Raw genomic sequence first — 14,772 nt, 5'->3', positions numbered from 1 at the left:
CCTCTAACTAATTTGTTTATGAGGATGTGGATCTTGTAATGTAAAATCATTATGAGTGAATTGCCTCCCTTCCTGCAAACTGAATATGAGCAGGATCATCTTGGTTTAAAATGTGATTTTGCAAGCTTTATTTATTCTTGCTGGTGGGCTTGTTACTTCTAGGCAGGAGCAGTCATTGGCTTAATCCCTGATCCTGTAAATTAAAGCTTTGTCTTTGGGACCATTGCCCCAGCAAAGAAAGTATTTTCTTACTTACATCTAGTCTGCCATGGTTGGATAGCTTGACTTTTTTTTTTTCTGTTTATTTGTTTTTATTATTGTTGCTACTTTTGCATTTATAATGACAAAATGCAAAGTAAGAACATGGTGTACTTGAGGTGTGTAAACATGTTCATGGCTATTTCTCAGTTGCACCAAACCAGAGGATGGGGAATGTTGCATCCTTAGTTATTTTTGCTTGAAAATTTTTATTTTTTTTTTTTTTTTTAAGAAACCTTGGAAAATCTGTTTGGTGATACAGTATATCTCCCAGATAGTTGTTTTTTTTTTTTCTTTTTTTTTATTTTTTTTTTTTCCTTCAACAATACAGCTCTGCTTTTATCCTTAGATGGTGACTTTGCTATAAATTGTGAACAATCAGTGAGAGAGAAAAACAGGCGTCATGTTTTGTAAAAACTAGTTCTTTCAGATATGTATTGTTCTTTCTTTTGTTGATGCTCGTGAGATATGAGGAAGCTGTTACTATATATTAGGGTAGTAGTAAATGTGAGGATTTTGATTTATTGTTCTTGGTGGGGGAGGGATTGCTCTGCCATCTGTATTGAATCTGTATTTTTTTTAAAAAGAGCCAAAACGTAATAAAAATATACTTTCTGCAGCTACTAGTTATGGACTGAATTTATTCTCTTTGGCATATAGTTTGTCTTTTGCAATATGGGATAATTTTACAGCTTTCAGAACAGCTGAATGTTTTCCAGGATGATGGCATTGGAGATAAGAGTTCACTTTCTTGAGAAAGCTCAATAGTATCCTGCTTTCATATAGTTATACAAGGAAGAATTAATGTTAATGGATAAAAATGAGCAATTCTAGGCTGTTGGAATGTAGTTAATGAGGATAGAGTGCATGAGATGAGTAGTGTTGGGAAAAACTTTCTACCTTTCTTCCAGATACCATGCTCGTAGTTCTTCGGATGAAAAATTATCAGAAAAACCTACGAAGGTATATGTTTGCTCTCCTCTTTCCTTTTGGTATCACACCTCCATTTTAAAGATAAACTTTCATCTCAAGTGCAGCTCTTAATGCCATTTATTTCCCTTCCATATATTTATGATTAAATGCAAGAAACCAAATGTGTATATGGGGGGCAGGGACCTAGTCCAAATCGCATTAAAGAAAAAGGATTGCTACTGGCATCAGTGGTTTCAGATTCAGCTTTATGTACAGGAGGAATAGCTGCCTTTTATTAGTACGTTTGCTTAGGTTTTGTATTCTTGGCATAAATAATGTTTACAGCACACATGAAAACATTTCTTAGTTCATTATTTTGTCTGTATGTAGGATTTATATAGGCACAGCACTGGGCAAAGGATTTCTGAAGACAACAGTTTAAATAATACGTATTTAGGCAAGATAACACAGAATCCTTTCACACCAAAACTCATTGCAATCCTTCTGAAGATTGTGCTGTATTTTAGGGTGGCTCTGAAGCCAGTTTCACTAACTGTCCATGATAACCATCTGTGATGTACTTGATGTCAGGTCTAGAGCTACTTTCTGGGGTGGGGTGGGGCTTTGAGGTGGGATGTGAGCCTGATGTATGTCTTACATGTTAGAGCAGACTGATATGTATGTTTTTGCCCAAGATCAAGATGGGTTCCAGGATGCTCTGCCTGCCTCCTCTTTTCCCTGTATTCTTGTCTCTGCCCTTGAAGTTATGGCACGAGGCCCTTCCTTGAAAGGAACCTAATGCCCAACACAAGAGCAGATGCAGTTGCAGCCTTACTGTGCTCAGTCTGCCTCTGAGGGCAAAATGGATGTCAGGAGACGGTCTTCAGATTCCTCCTAAGGCCAGCAGGCTCAGAAATAGTATTGCTGGACCTGAGGAGTCTTTCCAAGGATTTACTGGGGTTTGGAGCAGACCTAAAATGATGTAAAAAATGTGTTAATGCTAGTTTTTAAGTATTACTTCAGCATGAAATAAATAGTATAATTGTACAAAACCTATAAGATTATGTAGTAACAAACCTTCAAATCTGTAGAGGTTAGTAATTATGCTTATTGCCTGTCAGCCTTTTTGGAAACTTAAGCAAATTCAAAATCGGAGCCTGTCCTTGACACTTTCTGTTTCTTGGTAGATGTCTGGGGTGATAAGTTTCAATGCCGTCTTTCACATTCTTACCTCCAATGTCTCTTGACCCCAACCCATATATACCTGTGAAACAAAATAGAAATCAAACTAGTTGAACTCCAGGGAAAAAATTAAGTATCCTGTATTTGATGTTATTGTTTGTTTTGTTTGTTAGTAGACTTTTTTTTTTACAAGCAAATGAAAAAAAAAATTGGCCCAACCATGTGTGATTTTGCTGTAATGCTGTGACTTACCTAAGTAGCCTTGTATTGGAAAAAACGAAAGGTTATGAATAGAAAGGACTGCTCATGATGTTTTTCGTTTAGGATCAATGTGCTTACGTTGGTCACTTCTTGTTGGTCAGCATTTCATGCTTATTGCCTGTGCTTCTAACACTGAACTTTCATGAAGACATAATAGCAGAACAGCATGACATTAAATCTTCAGGTGTCTGTAGAAACCTTGTAAATCAGGCATGCCTTTGAACATTGTTTGCCATTATGTTACTTTTTTAATTTGAACTGGTCAATATGGTTACTTCTCCAGCAGAAACCTCAATTCCGGACCAGAAAGCTGAAAACTGAGGCAGAAGCATTTGCTCATTACCGCAGGACACACACAGCAAATGAACGCCGTCGACGTAATGAAATGAGAGTTCTCTTTGAAAAGTTGAAGAAAACTCTGGGTTTACACAACCTTCCCAAAGTCTCCAAATGCTACATTCTTAAGCAAGTAAGTATTTTGAAGCTTAAGTGACAAGAATAATTTCATTTGGACAGAGTAGTTAACCTAGTGTAAATTCTTTGAGTGAGTCCCATTGATACTGGGAATAGAGAGCTTCTGTCACCTTTACAGGACTTTCTAGAATAAAACAATATCTGAAAGAATCTGTATTCCTAAAAGCTTTATCTTGATGACAGAGATGCATGTTGTATTATTTGTGAATTTAACAGTGGAAGGTTATGTCTTGATTTCTTAGTCAGAGATCAGGAATTCCCTAATGAGGCAATTTTGAAATACATTGAAGACTTATTTTTTTAATGCAGGAGAAGATAGCATTTCATTAAATATTGTACTGACATTGAAAACTTAAATATGTAAATGACAGGAAACAAAACAGAAGTTGTAGATACATAATTATGCTTGTTAGTTGTACTTTGAAATTGTGGGATAAAAGTTGTTTTTTTTTCTTTAAAATAGCTGAACTTTGGAGGAAGGATGAACAAGATATGTATCACTTCCCAGCTTGCATTTATGTGAAGCTGGCATTACGTGGTACTTCACGTGCTTTCTCTGAGTCCTAGTTTCAGAAGATTATGAAAATGTTGAAATAAATTTTGTAAAGGTTTCTGGGAATGAAACTTATTTTATTGTTTTATGTATTGTTGGTTTATAAATCAGCTCCCTAACACTTTTCTAGGCCTATGAAGAAATCCAAGGATTGACTGATCAGGCAGATAAACTTATGGGACAGAAGACCTTACTGACACGCAAACACGATGTTCTGATTCGAAAAGTATCCACACTTTCAGGTGAGACTGGTTTTGGATACAGACTAGCTAGAATAATGAAAGAAAATACTTTTAAGAATAGGAGTGAGTGGAGTAATCCTCAGTGGATCCGAGTGAGTCATTAGTTCACATAAAATTTAGACTCTTGATGCTGAACAAAAAGACCTGCTAAGCTTTGACTCAGTGATACACTCATCATGCTGATAAGAACTGCTTTTATTTTCCTTCATGCCTAAAAAATAGTGTAGAATGATCTCAATGTGCTACAGGCCACAGGCTTGGGATTCCTGTGTGTTGGTTATGCTTTGTGAGGGCGGTGGGAAGTCACTTCGTTCCGCCGTTAGTCACTTTCTGAAATTGCTTTTCTGCTCAGTGCTTCACAAGTATACACAGCTGTCTTTGATCAGTACCAAAACCTCTGACTTTTTTGGTCAACTTTGCAAATAACTATCCTTGTACTGCTTTTCTGAGAACTAGTGCTAGTAGTGTGTTGGAAGTGGCTGCTCTGTCCATAGAACAAAACTACAGTATATTCTGAGCTGCTACTTACCTAGGCATTTCAAGACAAAATCGTGTCATATTTATTGTGTCTTTCTGGCTCATTTGGAGGTGTAGGAAAGCTGTGACACATGTCCAGCCAGTGCGAAAATGTTTGTGAACAAACAAAGCATTAAATTATTCTTGTTATCTACTTATGTCTGCGAATAAAAACAGGAGACTACTTGTAAAGTAGAAATGAATGATACTTAAATCTTGTGTATTTATATGGATCAGTTCGTGTATATTTGAGGTACTTGGTTTAAAAAAAATAAAAAGTGAAAGTGAACTCTCAAAACTGATGAGGAAAAAATCCTCTTTCAGGAGAGTCAGTTAAATATAGATTTAATTAAAGATACACCATGATGTTAGAATATAAATACTAAGCAGGAAACAAGCTAGTATAGTATATATATTTTATCGTATTAAATTGTGTGCATCTGCAGAAAACAAATTACTTATAAAAGCTTTGTTTGGTCAAGGTTACAGTTTTCATGTCAATGGTGAACTCTATGTAAGTTTGCCTTTAAATGCCGTTTGAGTAACAGAGTCCATTAGTCCAAGAAATGTCATACCAGGTAAAGGTAACATTTAGTCTGGTAGTCATACATTTATCATTAGGAGAGATGGGAGGCTTTTTTCTCACCTGTGGATATTTTCAAATGGTTCTTGTTCAGCAAGAGCTAGTGCTTGTCCAAGCTAATTTCAGCTCATTAAAGTTGCAGATAAATTCTAAAATGTATGGATGTTTCTGAGGGACAAAAAAAATATTGGAATAAATAAATAAATAATTACTTCCCTCTGTTATTAAATATGCTATTTATTAGGTGGAGTTGGTGGTTATCTATTGAATAGTAGTTGAATGGTGTCAACTTAATAGATTTCTATTTCTGTCTTCGGTTCTCTACTTTTGGAAAGAGAGTTTGAAGACAGATTGACTCTCTGATAATTTTTCTGTAGGGAAGACAGAAGAGGTTGTCCTGAAGAAGCTAGAATACATTTATGCCAAACAGAAAGCAGTAGAAGCACAAAAAAAGAAGAAACAAACTGAACCAGAGGAATCTGTTGTAACCTCGACTGCTAGCACAAAGCAAGAAGCATCTTCTGCTCCCTCCAGAGAGCCAGCCCAAATGACTATGACAAATAGAAGAGGCAAACCATTGATACTCGCCAGAAAAGGAGGCTGTGCCACAGGTGGGCTAAAAGCAATGCATGTTTTGCATAAAGGGGACCAGACATTGAAGCAGCACCTCATGGGAGAGCAAAATGCTAGCCTACTTGTGCAGCAAACTTCTTTCTTGAAGCAGAACTGAGTATAGGACCAGGATGTGTCCATCCAGTAGGTGTGGATTTGTTTTCGGTGCCGTACTGAGGTCTTCAGATGAAGGTGACTTTGGAGTTTGAGTGATGGGAAGTAAAATCCTGTTAAGTTGCCCTTTGGTCTCATGGAGTTTCACTGCAAATCTGCAGTGATTTCTGAGATGCAAAGGCAGTTCTTTTTCTGCTGACCAAAACCTGAAGTTCAACCCCCGTAATACTGGAGTTGATAGAATAGATTCAGTTTTTAAAACATCCCTCCCCAAACAAGCTGTCTCTCAAGGTGGTGGGAGACTTGCTCTTAAATTAAATTACAGAATTGTCAGACACTTCAGAATTTTTGTGGAGCTGAGAACTTGTAGAGAAGTATTCAGTGTTTATGGAGACTTTCTCACCATAAACGTAGGAAGGAACAAGAGAGTGGCAGAAGTTCAGCTTTCATGGTAGTACGACTACAATATTCCATAAGGATCTGGTAATGTTTCTTATTTTGGTAATATTAAACAGACCTTACTTGAAGTGGTCTTGGGCTTTTATAAACAACCAATCATTCTGGTTTCCCAAGCCTCATTTTTGGCCAGTCCTGTGGAAGTTTGTCATCAGAATTTGGATGTGGTGAGAGAACTTCCTTTCTTTTTTTGGACTGAACAAGTCCCCTTTAATTTTAGCAAGACTGTTCTGATATTTCATCAGGATACCACTCTGGAGAGTTAGGGTTATGTTACACTGCATGGATAGTACAGATGGGCTCTAGCTATATAGGTGAGGTTCCTGGAGCATGCGTAGCTTCTGTAGCAGTTTTCTAATCTAGGGCTTGTAAACCTTCTAGCTGGAGTTCCTTCCACAGCTGTACTTAGCACTGGATCGCAGGGTATCATTTGCCATCAAGGGTGCCATACTAGAATAAATGACTGATTTACATATTTCTTTATTACAGAGAACACCTCATCCTCTCTTACACTGACTGCTGCAAGCCTAGTGATGACTCCGCAGGGGCAAGTGCTTACTCTGAACAGCCCACTGGTACCAGGGCAGGTAGCAGCTGTTCCTTCCACACTGTTGCAAGCTGAATTAAAGCCTCGGCCTGTCAGTACTACCATAACAGCACAGCCAGGTATAATCATGTGAGAATATGTTAATGAAAATCAGTATCATGCTCTTCATAGATATGCATAGCAGTTTACCAAGTAACATATTATTTTTTGCTTTAATTTTTTTTTTTTTTTTTACAACTTAAATGAGTGAGGTAGAATCTAACTCTGAGATATCTTATGTAATTCACTCAAACTGTCAGTTTACCAACAGGTAAGTTAAATTTTCACTATTCCCAAATTAAGGAGACATAGGAAAGATTTCTTAATTATCTAACCAATCTCTGTTTCTATTTTTTTTACCGCTTTCGGATAGTATTACAGTGCAAAATCTTGCCTAGAAGCAGAAGGCTCTTCCAGGCTTGACTGAGTATCTGAAAAGCTCTTGTTTCCAACTCACCTTGCCTTCCTCTTTTCTTGGATAAGGTATTGCTTCTGTGATGATTCAGCTGCCAGGATCAACAGTTCCTGTCCAAGTAAAAGGAATCCTTACTAACTCTACCATTCCCATTACGCTGTCAACTGTTGCTGGAAACCCAGCGGCCTCAACAGTAGTATCGGCTACAGAGCCCCGTTCAGGTGGGTTCTTTGTTTCTTATGGACCTTTTTGCTTGCATGCTGGGAACATTACCTCTACAAAAATGAAGGTAAATTGTTTTCTCACTAAGAAGTAATGATAGGTTTTATTGCATTGGTATTCAAAGAATATCGCTATTAAATGTTTTGAACAGTTTAGAGGGGCCTCTAGCGGATTATAGATGAGAGCTTTTCAGCTTCCCTTCACCTCAACTGATCCTCCTTGCCCTCAGCAGAATCAGAATAAGTGGGGACTGGAATGTGTCTGTGGTATGATGCATCCTGCTGGGGAAGCTGCAGTGCAAAGTGGTAGGGGAGCTGTTGAAAATCTTTGCCTGTTACATCCAGGCTCTTACTCTGGCCCAACCCTTTCCCATAACCTGCCAGCTCAGCTGCCTGTTGGAACATTGTACATTAGTATTGTACATTGGGTCTAGGTGTGGGGAGGTTCCAACGGATGGCGTGCTGCTTGCCGTCTGTTGTGTTAAGAGCACACCACTCACTTTCTGCTTTCTTGTAGTAATTTAGTCATAATGAGAAAGGAAAATTTACTTCAGATTTGGGGCTGGGAAAATCCGAGTGCTATAAATAGGAAACTACTTGGAGGCACAAAGTAAGTAATCGTATAGTCCCTTAAATGCCTCTGTAGTATTGTGCACAAAGTCACTATTGCAAAATAGGAGCATAAAAGCAAAGCATGAAAAAACAGTAAGGCAGAAAATTATCGTTCTGTTTTCCTTGTGCATCACCATCAGACTTCTAAGTCTTACAGTTACTTGCATTTGTGCCAGCCTGATGAAGGAAGGGACTGTGCAAGTGGTTGTGGGATAACAGATGTGGAGCTTGCTCTTTTTCTACAAGTTGAAAGTTGAGCTATTAGGGTTTTAAGGCTTCACTTGACCAAAACTGTGTAAGCAGTTTAAATTGTGAATAGGTCTTACTTGAGGAAGACCTGAAAGTGAGCAAATTATATTTAATTAGGAATTATCTTGCAGTTAGCATGAATCCTGATAGATGCTGCTTTGTTTGGTTTTGCAGAAAGCGAAGATTCATTCGTGATGCCAAAGATTGTTAATGTAACATCACTGGCTGCTGAGGGCAGCATGAGTCTAAACCTGAACAGAAACAAAAATTCTAATACAACAACAGCTGCAGGTGCCCAGGCTTCTGAGAAATCTTTGGTTGTAGCACCCCTTGAAAGTAGGAAGAGTGATAGCATCCTTTCAGAAGAAAAAAACAAACCGTGTCCTGGAGATAGTGTTGGAGAGAGAAGAAATACCGCAGGTCCCACAAAATCTTTCTTTCAAAATAAAGATGGCTTTTTCCATTTCCGGAACATACCATGTCCAAAGGAACCTCCAGAGTTCTTTAGCAAAAAGGTCTGCACTGGTGAGTTTGTAGGAAACCAAGCCAAGAGGAAAGATGGTGATCCTGCAGGGGAAAGATTAAAATCTAAAGAATTGGCATTCCGCAAGCTGCAGATCAAAGATTCCAGGATAGAAATGGAATTGAGGAAAGTAGCGTCTGCAATGGAGGAAGCAGAACTGGATGCAAATGAATTGCTGAGCAGCATTGAGGAGAGTGATGACACTGATGAAACCCTCACTTCACTGCTCAATGAGATTGCCTTCCTCAATCAGCAACTGAACGATGATGCTTCAGCTATGTCAGAACTGCCCAGCACTCTGAACTCAAATTTCTCTCATGAGAATGCAGAAACTCGTAGGAGAACAGCCAGTGATCGCACTGCTGCAGATGGGTCTTCCTTCCAGTTTGGCCATTTGGGAGGCAGTTTTAAGGACCTTCCTGAAGTTCCAGAGGGTGGTGGCTCTATAAGCCCTCTCCTGCTGCACCTGGAAGACGATGACCTTACTGATGGGGAGAAGAACTCTGGAGAGCCTTCATCGGAAGCAGATGTTTTAAAAATAGTAATAGGTGCTGAAATGAAGGATCCACTTCCCCATCTGCCCGTAACCAGTGGTGGGAATGGCAAAACTGTAACAACGCTGTCAGAGACCACTAATGTGACTCCACCAGTTTTGCAGATGAAAACTAATCCGGAAGCTAGTAATTCTGACACTTTGTGGAGGCCCATGCCCAAGCTGGCACCACTTGGCTTAAAAGTGGCAAGTCTGCCAGTGGACTCAGAAGGGCAGAGTAATAAAGTGATGCCCTTATTGGCACCTGTAGTTGCAAAATTGCCACCCAGTGGGGTAAAAACTTCATTACCTGCAGCTGTTCAAGAGGGGCAGGATAACAAAGCGATGCCCACGTTAGCACCTGTGGTTACGAAATTAAATACTACAGGGACTTTACCTTCAAATTCAGCAGGCAAATAAACATTTTTTTTTTAATCAGAGACTGGAGTGGAGATCTGAAGCAGTGAAACAGTGTCAGAGTCTGGCAACTTCCCTTGTCTGCCACACTTGTTTTCTGTATGGCATCAGCACTCCCTTCATCTGAGGGCAGGCCCCAAATTGAGAAATAAGTGCTATGAAACTTTAAGCATGTTGATATATTTTTACCTCAACTGTTGCGTTCTAGGTGTTCTCCTTCCCCTTCACAAAACAAGAAAGATTATCTATAACCATTGCTGGGCACATGGTATCCTTTCCAAAATTGAGTCCTTCACAGAAATAGTTTGTCAAAGGACGGAGAAACCTAGGCTATTGAAAGTGATTTCTTCCTTCTCCCCTCCACCCCCAGGGAGGCAGCTGTCCTGTTGGGGAAAAAATCTGGATGACTTGTTTTTGTATCATGCAAATTATCTATGCAGAAATGGGATTGTTCACATTTGCTGTTTTTAATGTTTGCAGAATGTGATGAATGTGCAGAAATGAGATTGTGGTTACTCTCAAGCTTGTTACCTAGAGACATGGAAGGGAAATCTGAGACTGTGCAGAGGGCTGAAGTGAAAAGTTTTTTGTTCCTTGGTGCTAGATAGTTCTCTGGCAGAGACTCTTTTAGGAGCTTATGCACAGAAGATTTTAATAAATGTCTATAACTCTCACTACATGGGGAAGAAAATGCTATTTCCCAGTGTAATTAGAAGTAGGACAGTATGTTAACTTTAATAAAACTACTAAAAAAAACCCCTCACTTTTGCCTCCTGCCCCTATACAAATACTCCCTCTGATGCTTAGGGCATCTGGAAGGGAATATTACAGAGACTAGAAAGAAGTTTGGGCACCCTCTTGCTATGTCTTTAAATATGTTGCTGAAGTACCTTGAGTGTTTTCCCAGTTCTTGTTTTCTTTCCTCCTGTCATTCTTCAAGATGTATTTGGTGGCTAGGAATGTTAATAGGAAGTGTTGCTTCATAAAAATCAGAATGCTTTCAGGACTATTGTAGCCTAGCATAAATGAGCGAGGTGTATATGTGAATGTATATATGAAAATATGTGTATATCTTTCCAAACCTTCCATTTCTTTATAAATTCAGGAAAGGTACTCAGAGGTTTCTCACTGCATTTGCACAAGCTGTGTATAGCAAAAAAAAAAAAGTCAACAAAAATGCTCATTACCAGGGAAATAGGGCAGTATTGAATCACAAGATGTATTTTTTATTCTTCTCTGCTACTGCTTACTCAATAACCTGTAGATACTCTTCGCTGTTCAGCTGTTGGATGTGAAGGGCCTACAGACTGTAAAGATATTTATATTTTTGTACACAATTTTTGTTTTCATAGTTTTCTTGACAAATGAAATTTTCAGCCTAGGTGAGATGATTTGTTAATGAGTGTATACACAATCTTTTCCTATCAAGTTTGTAAATAGGAGTTAACGGTGCGCTTGAGGGGCTTCTTAACTGCTCCAAAAAGGTAAAAAACGTTGCCATGAAAATTATACAGAATTTGGTGGTGCATTTTGCTTTATGTTTGGGACTGTAATGCCCTGTTTTACTCTTCCAGCAACAGCAGCTGGGATTTTCCCCCCTGAAATTCCCCATCTTTGGTGATGCAGTAACGCAGGAATTTCATCTTTTCCAGCACTGAGGTTGTGCAGGTGTTGAGAGTGATGTTCTTCCACAGTGTTTGTACACAGTGTAACTGTATGCCCTGTTCATTAAGCTGCATCTTCGGGATCTGTGTCTAGGTTAGATCCACCAAGGGGTACATGTACCTTGGGTGTTTATTTTTTATTATTTTTTACTGTGCTGCAGAGGAGAGAAGCCCTTCAAGCTCAGTATGCATAAAGCTACTCCAGAGCCTACATAAAAAAGCTTCTTCACCTGACCATTCTAAATGGTGTTTTAAAGCAGTTACATGTAACTCTACTGCCTTTCGCGTATTTACTATTTTTATATTTGATAAAAGTCCCGCATTAGTGATTTGGAAAAGAGCATATAGGTCAGCATGAGAGTCATGCAGGGTCTTATGCTTGCTATTGAATGCCTTAGAAAAGGGAACTTACAATATGGATAAATATTTAGACATACCTTGCTTATTATTAGCGATAATTATTTTAAACCAGTGGGAGTCTGGAGTAACAAAGTTAGTTTAGTAGCACTACATCAGACTTAAATTTATTTACCTGGGAATCTGGTTCTGAGCATTTCTAATAGGCTGAAGTTGCTTATTTTTTTACCTCTGGCAGGTTTTTTTGCCAATAGATTTCATTCCTCCTATGCGTGACACAGCAATCAGAACTGTGCTGTGAATCCCTAATCACTGACCTTTCTTTCTGCACCCTATCCTTTTATAGTTCCAAATGGCTAATTTTTATTACAGAATTGTATGCTAATCATCTGCTTAAAAGTATGTGTGCTTTGCACGCTTCTGTGGGACAGAGAAAGCTGTAACATGAAAACCATTCAAATATTATCTAAAATAAATGCTGTGCTTTCAAGGATGTTTTGTCCATTATCAAGGTAATGGAAAATGCCTGGATGTATTTGCTGTTTGGCACTGGGCAGTAAGGAATTTTACTGCAATAAAAATGTACTGTGTAAAGATGACAGCAAATAATTTTGGTTCCTGAACATGATGACTAAATTAACTAAGAACAGACCCCAGATTTGGCTGCAAAAAGTGGTAGTTGCTGCAGTTCCAAGATGGGTTCTACCAGGCAACGAAGCATGTTTGAAATGCTCCTAGTTTTTGCTCTCCTTGTTCCACCATTTCACGTCTGCAACTTAATGTTTTGCCATTAATTTAAATGCTGACTCTTTTTATTTTGCTCTTCCCTCAAGCCCCCATTGGTTTGGAACAAACCTTTTAAAGATTCTGTATGCTGTCTTTTGAGGCAATAATGCAAGAATATGACATGTAATGAAAAGATTTTAGAACTGGGAGAACAAAGGAAACCCCTGCAAGGCGCACGTTCTCACTAGACCAAGAGACCTGGAGATTTTCTTTGTTTTTTACACATTGTAAATAGACTGGAATGTTTTTAAGAATATAATTAAATGTCAGATTTAGCTTTTTTTCCTTTTATATATTAAAATATATCTTTCCCTCTTTTCTGCTTTTGAAAAATTGATATTTTTGTAGAAATCTAACAGTACAGGACTCTGTATGTGAGGGACAAAGTGTAAAACTAAAATAAACTGATCGAGATTGACTAGAAACTGGCTTTGAAAGTTTATTACAGAGAGGGAGAGGGAGCAGAAATGACTTGGTGGCATGCTGTTGGTGACACGTGGCATTGGACCTGAGCAAATGACACACACATGCTCTGAGGCAGAAGTTTGGCAATGCAAGCATCTGATTTTTGGTTCAGGTAATCTGACAACTCGGAGGAGATTTCTCTCTTTAGTCTTCAGCAGTATGCAGGAAATGTTACTGGTTGTAAAAAGGGATTTTGACTTGCTAGATGCAGAAAAGGTACTCAAGGAGCTTTATTTTCACCAAAATTCTGCTTAAGCAGGAAGCCAATGGGGTTAACATTCGATCATGGTGTAAAAATTAAAAAAAAAAAAAAAAACAACAGTTGAAGATTTAAGTCTGCATAAAATCACTCTCCAGTCTCCCTCCCCCAAGCCCAAACTTAGGCTAATCCTTTGTATCTGTTCCCTTTAGAGAAGTTTGTACAAAGCACCTGTCTTTATGTGAACAGGTCTGAAGATTGATTTCCAAGTCAAGTGTCAGAGATGATGCTTTTTGAGAAGAAATAGATAAAATGCCTGTAACAAGTCACCATCTGTCACTTCCATATCCATTAAATGGAAGATAACACTAAATGTTGTTCATTTTTTAAAGTAGTAAATATCTACAAATGAACAAGTTTGACTTACAGACCTGAGAAAAGAAAATACAATGATGAGGACAATTACGCATGAGTGTAAATGATGGACTGGAGAAGAGATGTTGCAGGTTTTTTTGTTGGTTTTTTTTTGTTTTTTTTTTTTTTTTAAAGAGCAGATCTCGCAGGAGAGAATAAAAACAGTGATACAGTCAGGTAATGCTTCTGCTGAAACCCTTCAGCAAGGCCTCATCCCATGACTCCTTATTTTAAGGGTTAAAGTTACTTCTTGAAATAGAAAGGAACATAGGCATAAGATATCTGCAGTCAGGCTTGCTATGGAAAGAACTTACCCATACAGTCCCGTGATGATCTGTGTTTTCCAGCATATTCATTGTGTTCTTGGAAACACAGATGATGGTACAAATAAGCTCAGCTGATGAGTTGACTATGAAAAGTTACAGGAAGCCTTTGCAATAACTGATTTGAGGCCAGATTTGAGTTCATAAATGTAACCCATAAATGTGCAGAGGACCAGTTAGTCCATAATTAGCAACGAATGGAATTTAAATTACTGTAATTTGGGATCATGGTAGTAGAGCAATTGTGGCACTATCTGTGACTGCTTCAGCTCAGTTGCATAATCTATTTTCCCTTTTAGCTGCTGCTACAGACCAAGAAGGCATCGTTACACCACTGTATACTTGGTTGTTCCTCTGCATTTGAATTGTATTTTGCTTCAGCCAGCACCTTTGTTGTCTGTCTTGGGTCTCTTGGGAGTTGCAGCCCCATGACAGGTGACAGCTCTTTTGGAGGTCCACCTCTTCATTTTGAAAGAGTTCTACCCCTAGAAAGATCTGGAGTCTCCACTTGTTTGAGAGTCTTTCCTGACAGCCACAGTCTGTCCTTGCCAGCCACCTGGGCCTCACAGGCTGCCAGCACGAACAACCCGTGCAGCATTTCAAGCAACTGGAAAGCTCTTTGTCCCGGGTTTGCAGCCACACGACCTCCAGCGTGCTTATCAGCACAACCACGTCCTTACGCCAGCGAGGCCTCCGGGACCTACGGTAATGTCTGTCATTAACCCACGTATGCACCCACCCCACCAGCCTGGAGTGGCCAACCTGCATTGGTCCGTACAGGAGTGCTCCTGGTTCAGCGAGGCCGCTCTCTGTCAGCCCCTTGCTGATTTCCCACAGGATTCCTGT

The 14,772-nt window shown here is 39.0% G+C and overlaps 1 protein-coding gene across 7 annotated transcripts in view; it reads left to right on the top strand.

Moving 5' to 3' along the window:
* The window catches only part of MGA (MAX dimerization protein MGA), a 63,720-nt gene extending 50,770 nt beyond the window's left edge, over positions 1-12,950 (top strand). For 4 of the 7 annotated variants that reach the window (XM_086749946.1, XM_086749939.1, XM_086749942.1 and 1 more), the window contains 7 exons: positions 1,170-1,221; positions 2,897-3,082; positions 3,771-3,882; positions 5,359-5,592; positions 6,653-6,829; positions 7,233-7,385; positions 8,421-12,950. In XM_086749946.1, coding sequence (XP_086606072.1) covers positions 1,170-1,221; positions 2,897-3,082; positions 3,771-3,882; positions 5,359-5,592; positions 6,653-6,829; positions 7,233-7,385; positions 8,421-9,721 — 2,215 coding nt within the window. In that variant the 3' untranslated portion in view covers positions 9,722-12,950. The remainder of the gene's footprint in view (positions 1-1,169; positions 1,222-2,896; positions 3,083-3,770; positions 3,883-5,358; positions 5,593-6,652; positions 6,830-7,232; positions 7,386-8,420) is intronic. The other 3 variants (XM_086749943.1, XM_086749945.1, XM_086749944.1) reach the window with 3 other exon arrangements.
* Positions 12,951-14,772: the final 1,822 nt, after the last annotated feature.

This window comes from Chlamydotis macqueenii, chromosome 5 (genome assembly GCF_036417535.1).
Source record: "Chlamydotis macqueenii isolate bChlMac1 chromosome 5, bChlMac1.mat, whole genome shotgun sequence".
In the NCBI taxonomy this organism is placed as follows: domain Eukaryota; kingdom Metazoa; phylum Chordata; class Aves; order Otidiformes; family Otididae; genus Chlamydotis; species Chlamydotis macqueenii.
Note: the sequence above shows the minus strand (reverse complement) of the source record. Positions and strands in the feature narration are given on the sequence as shown.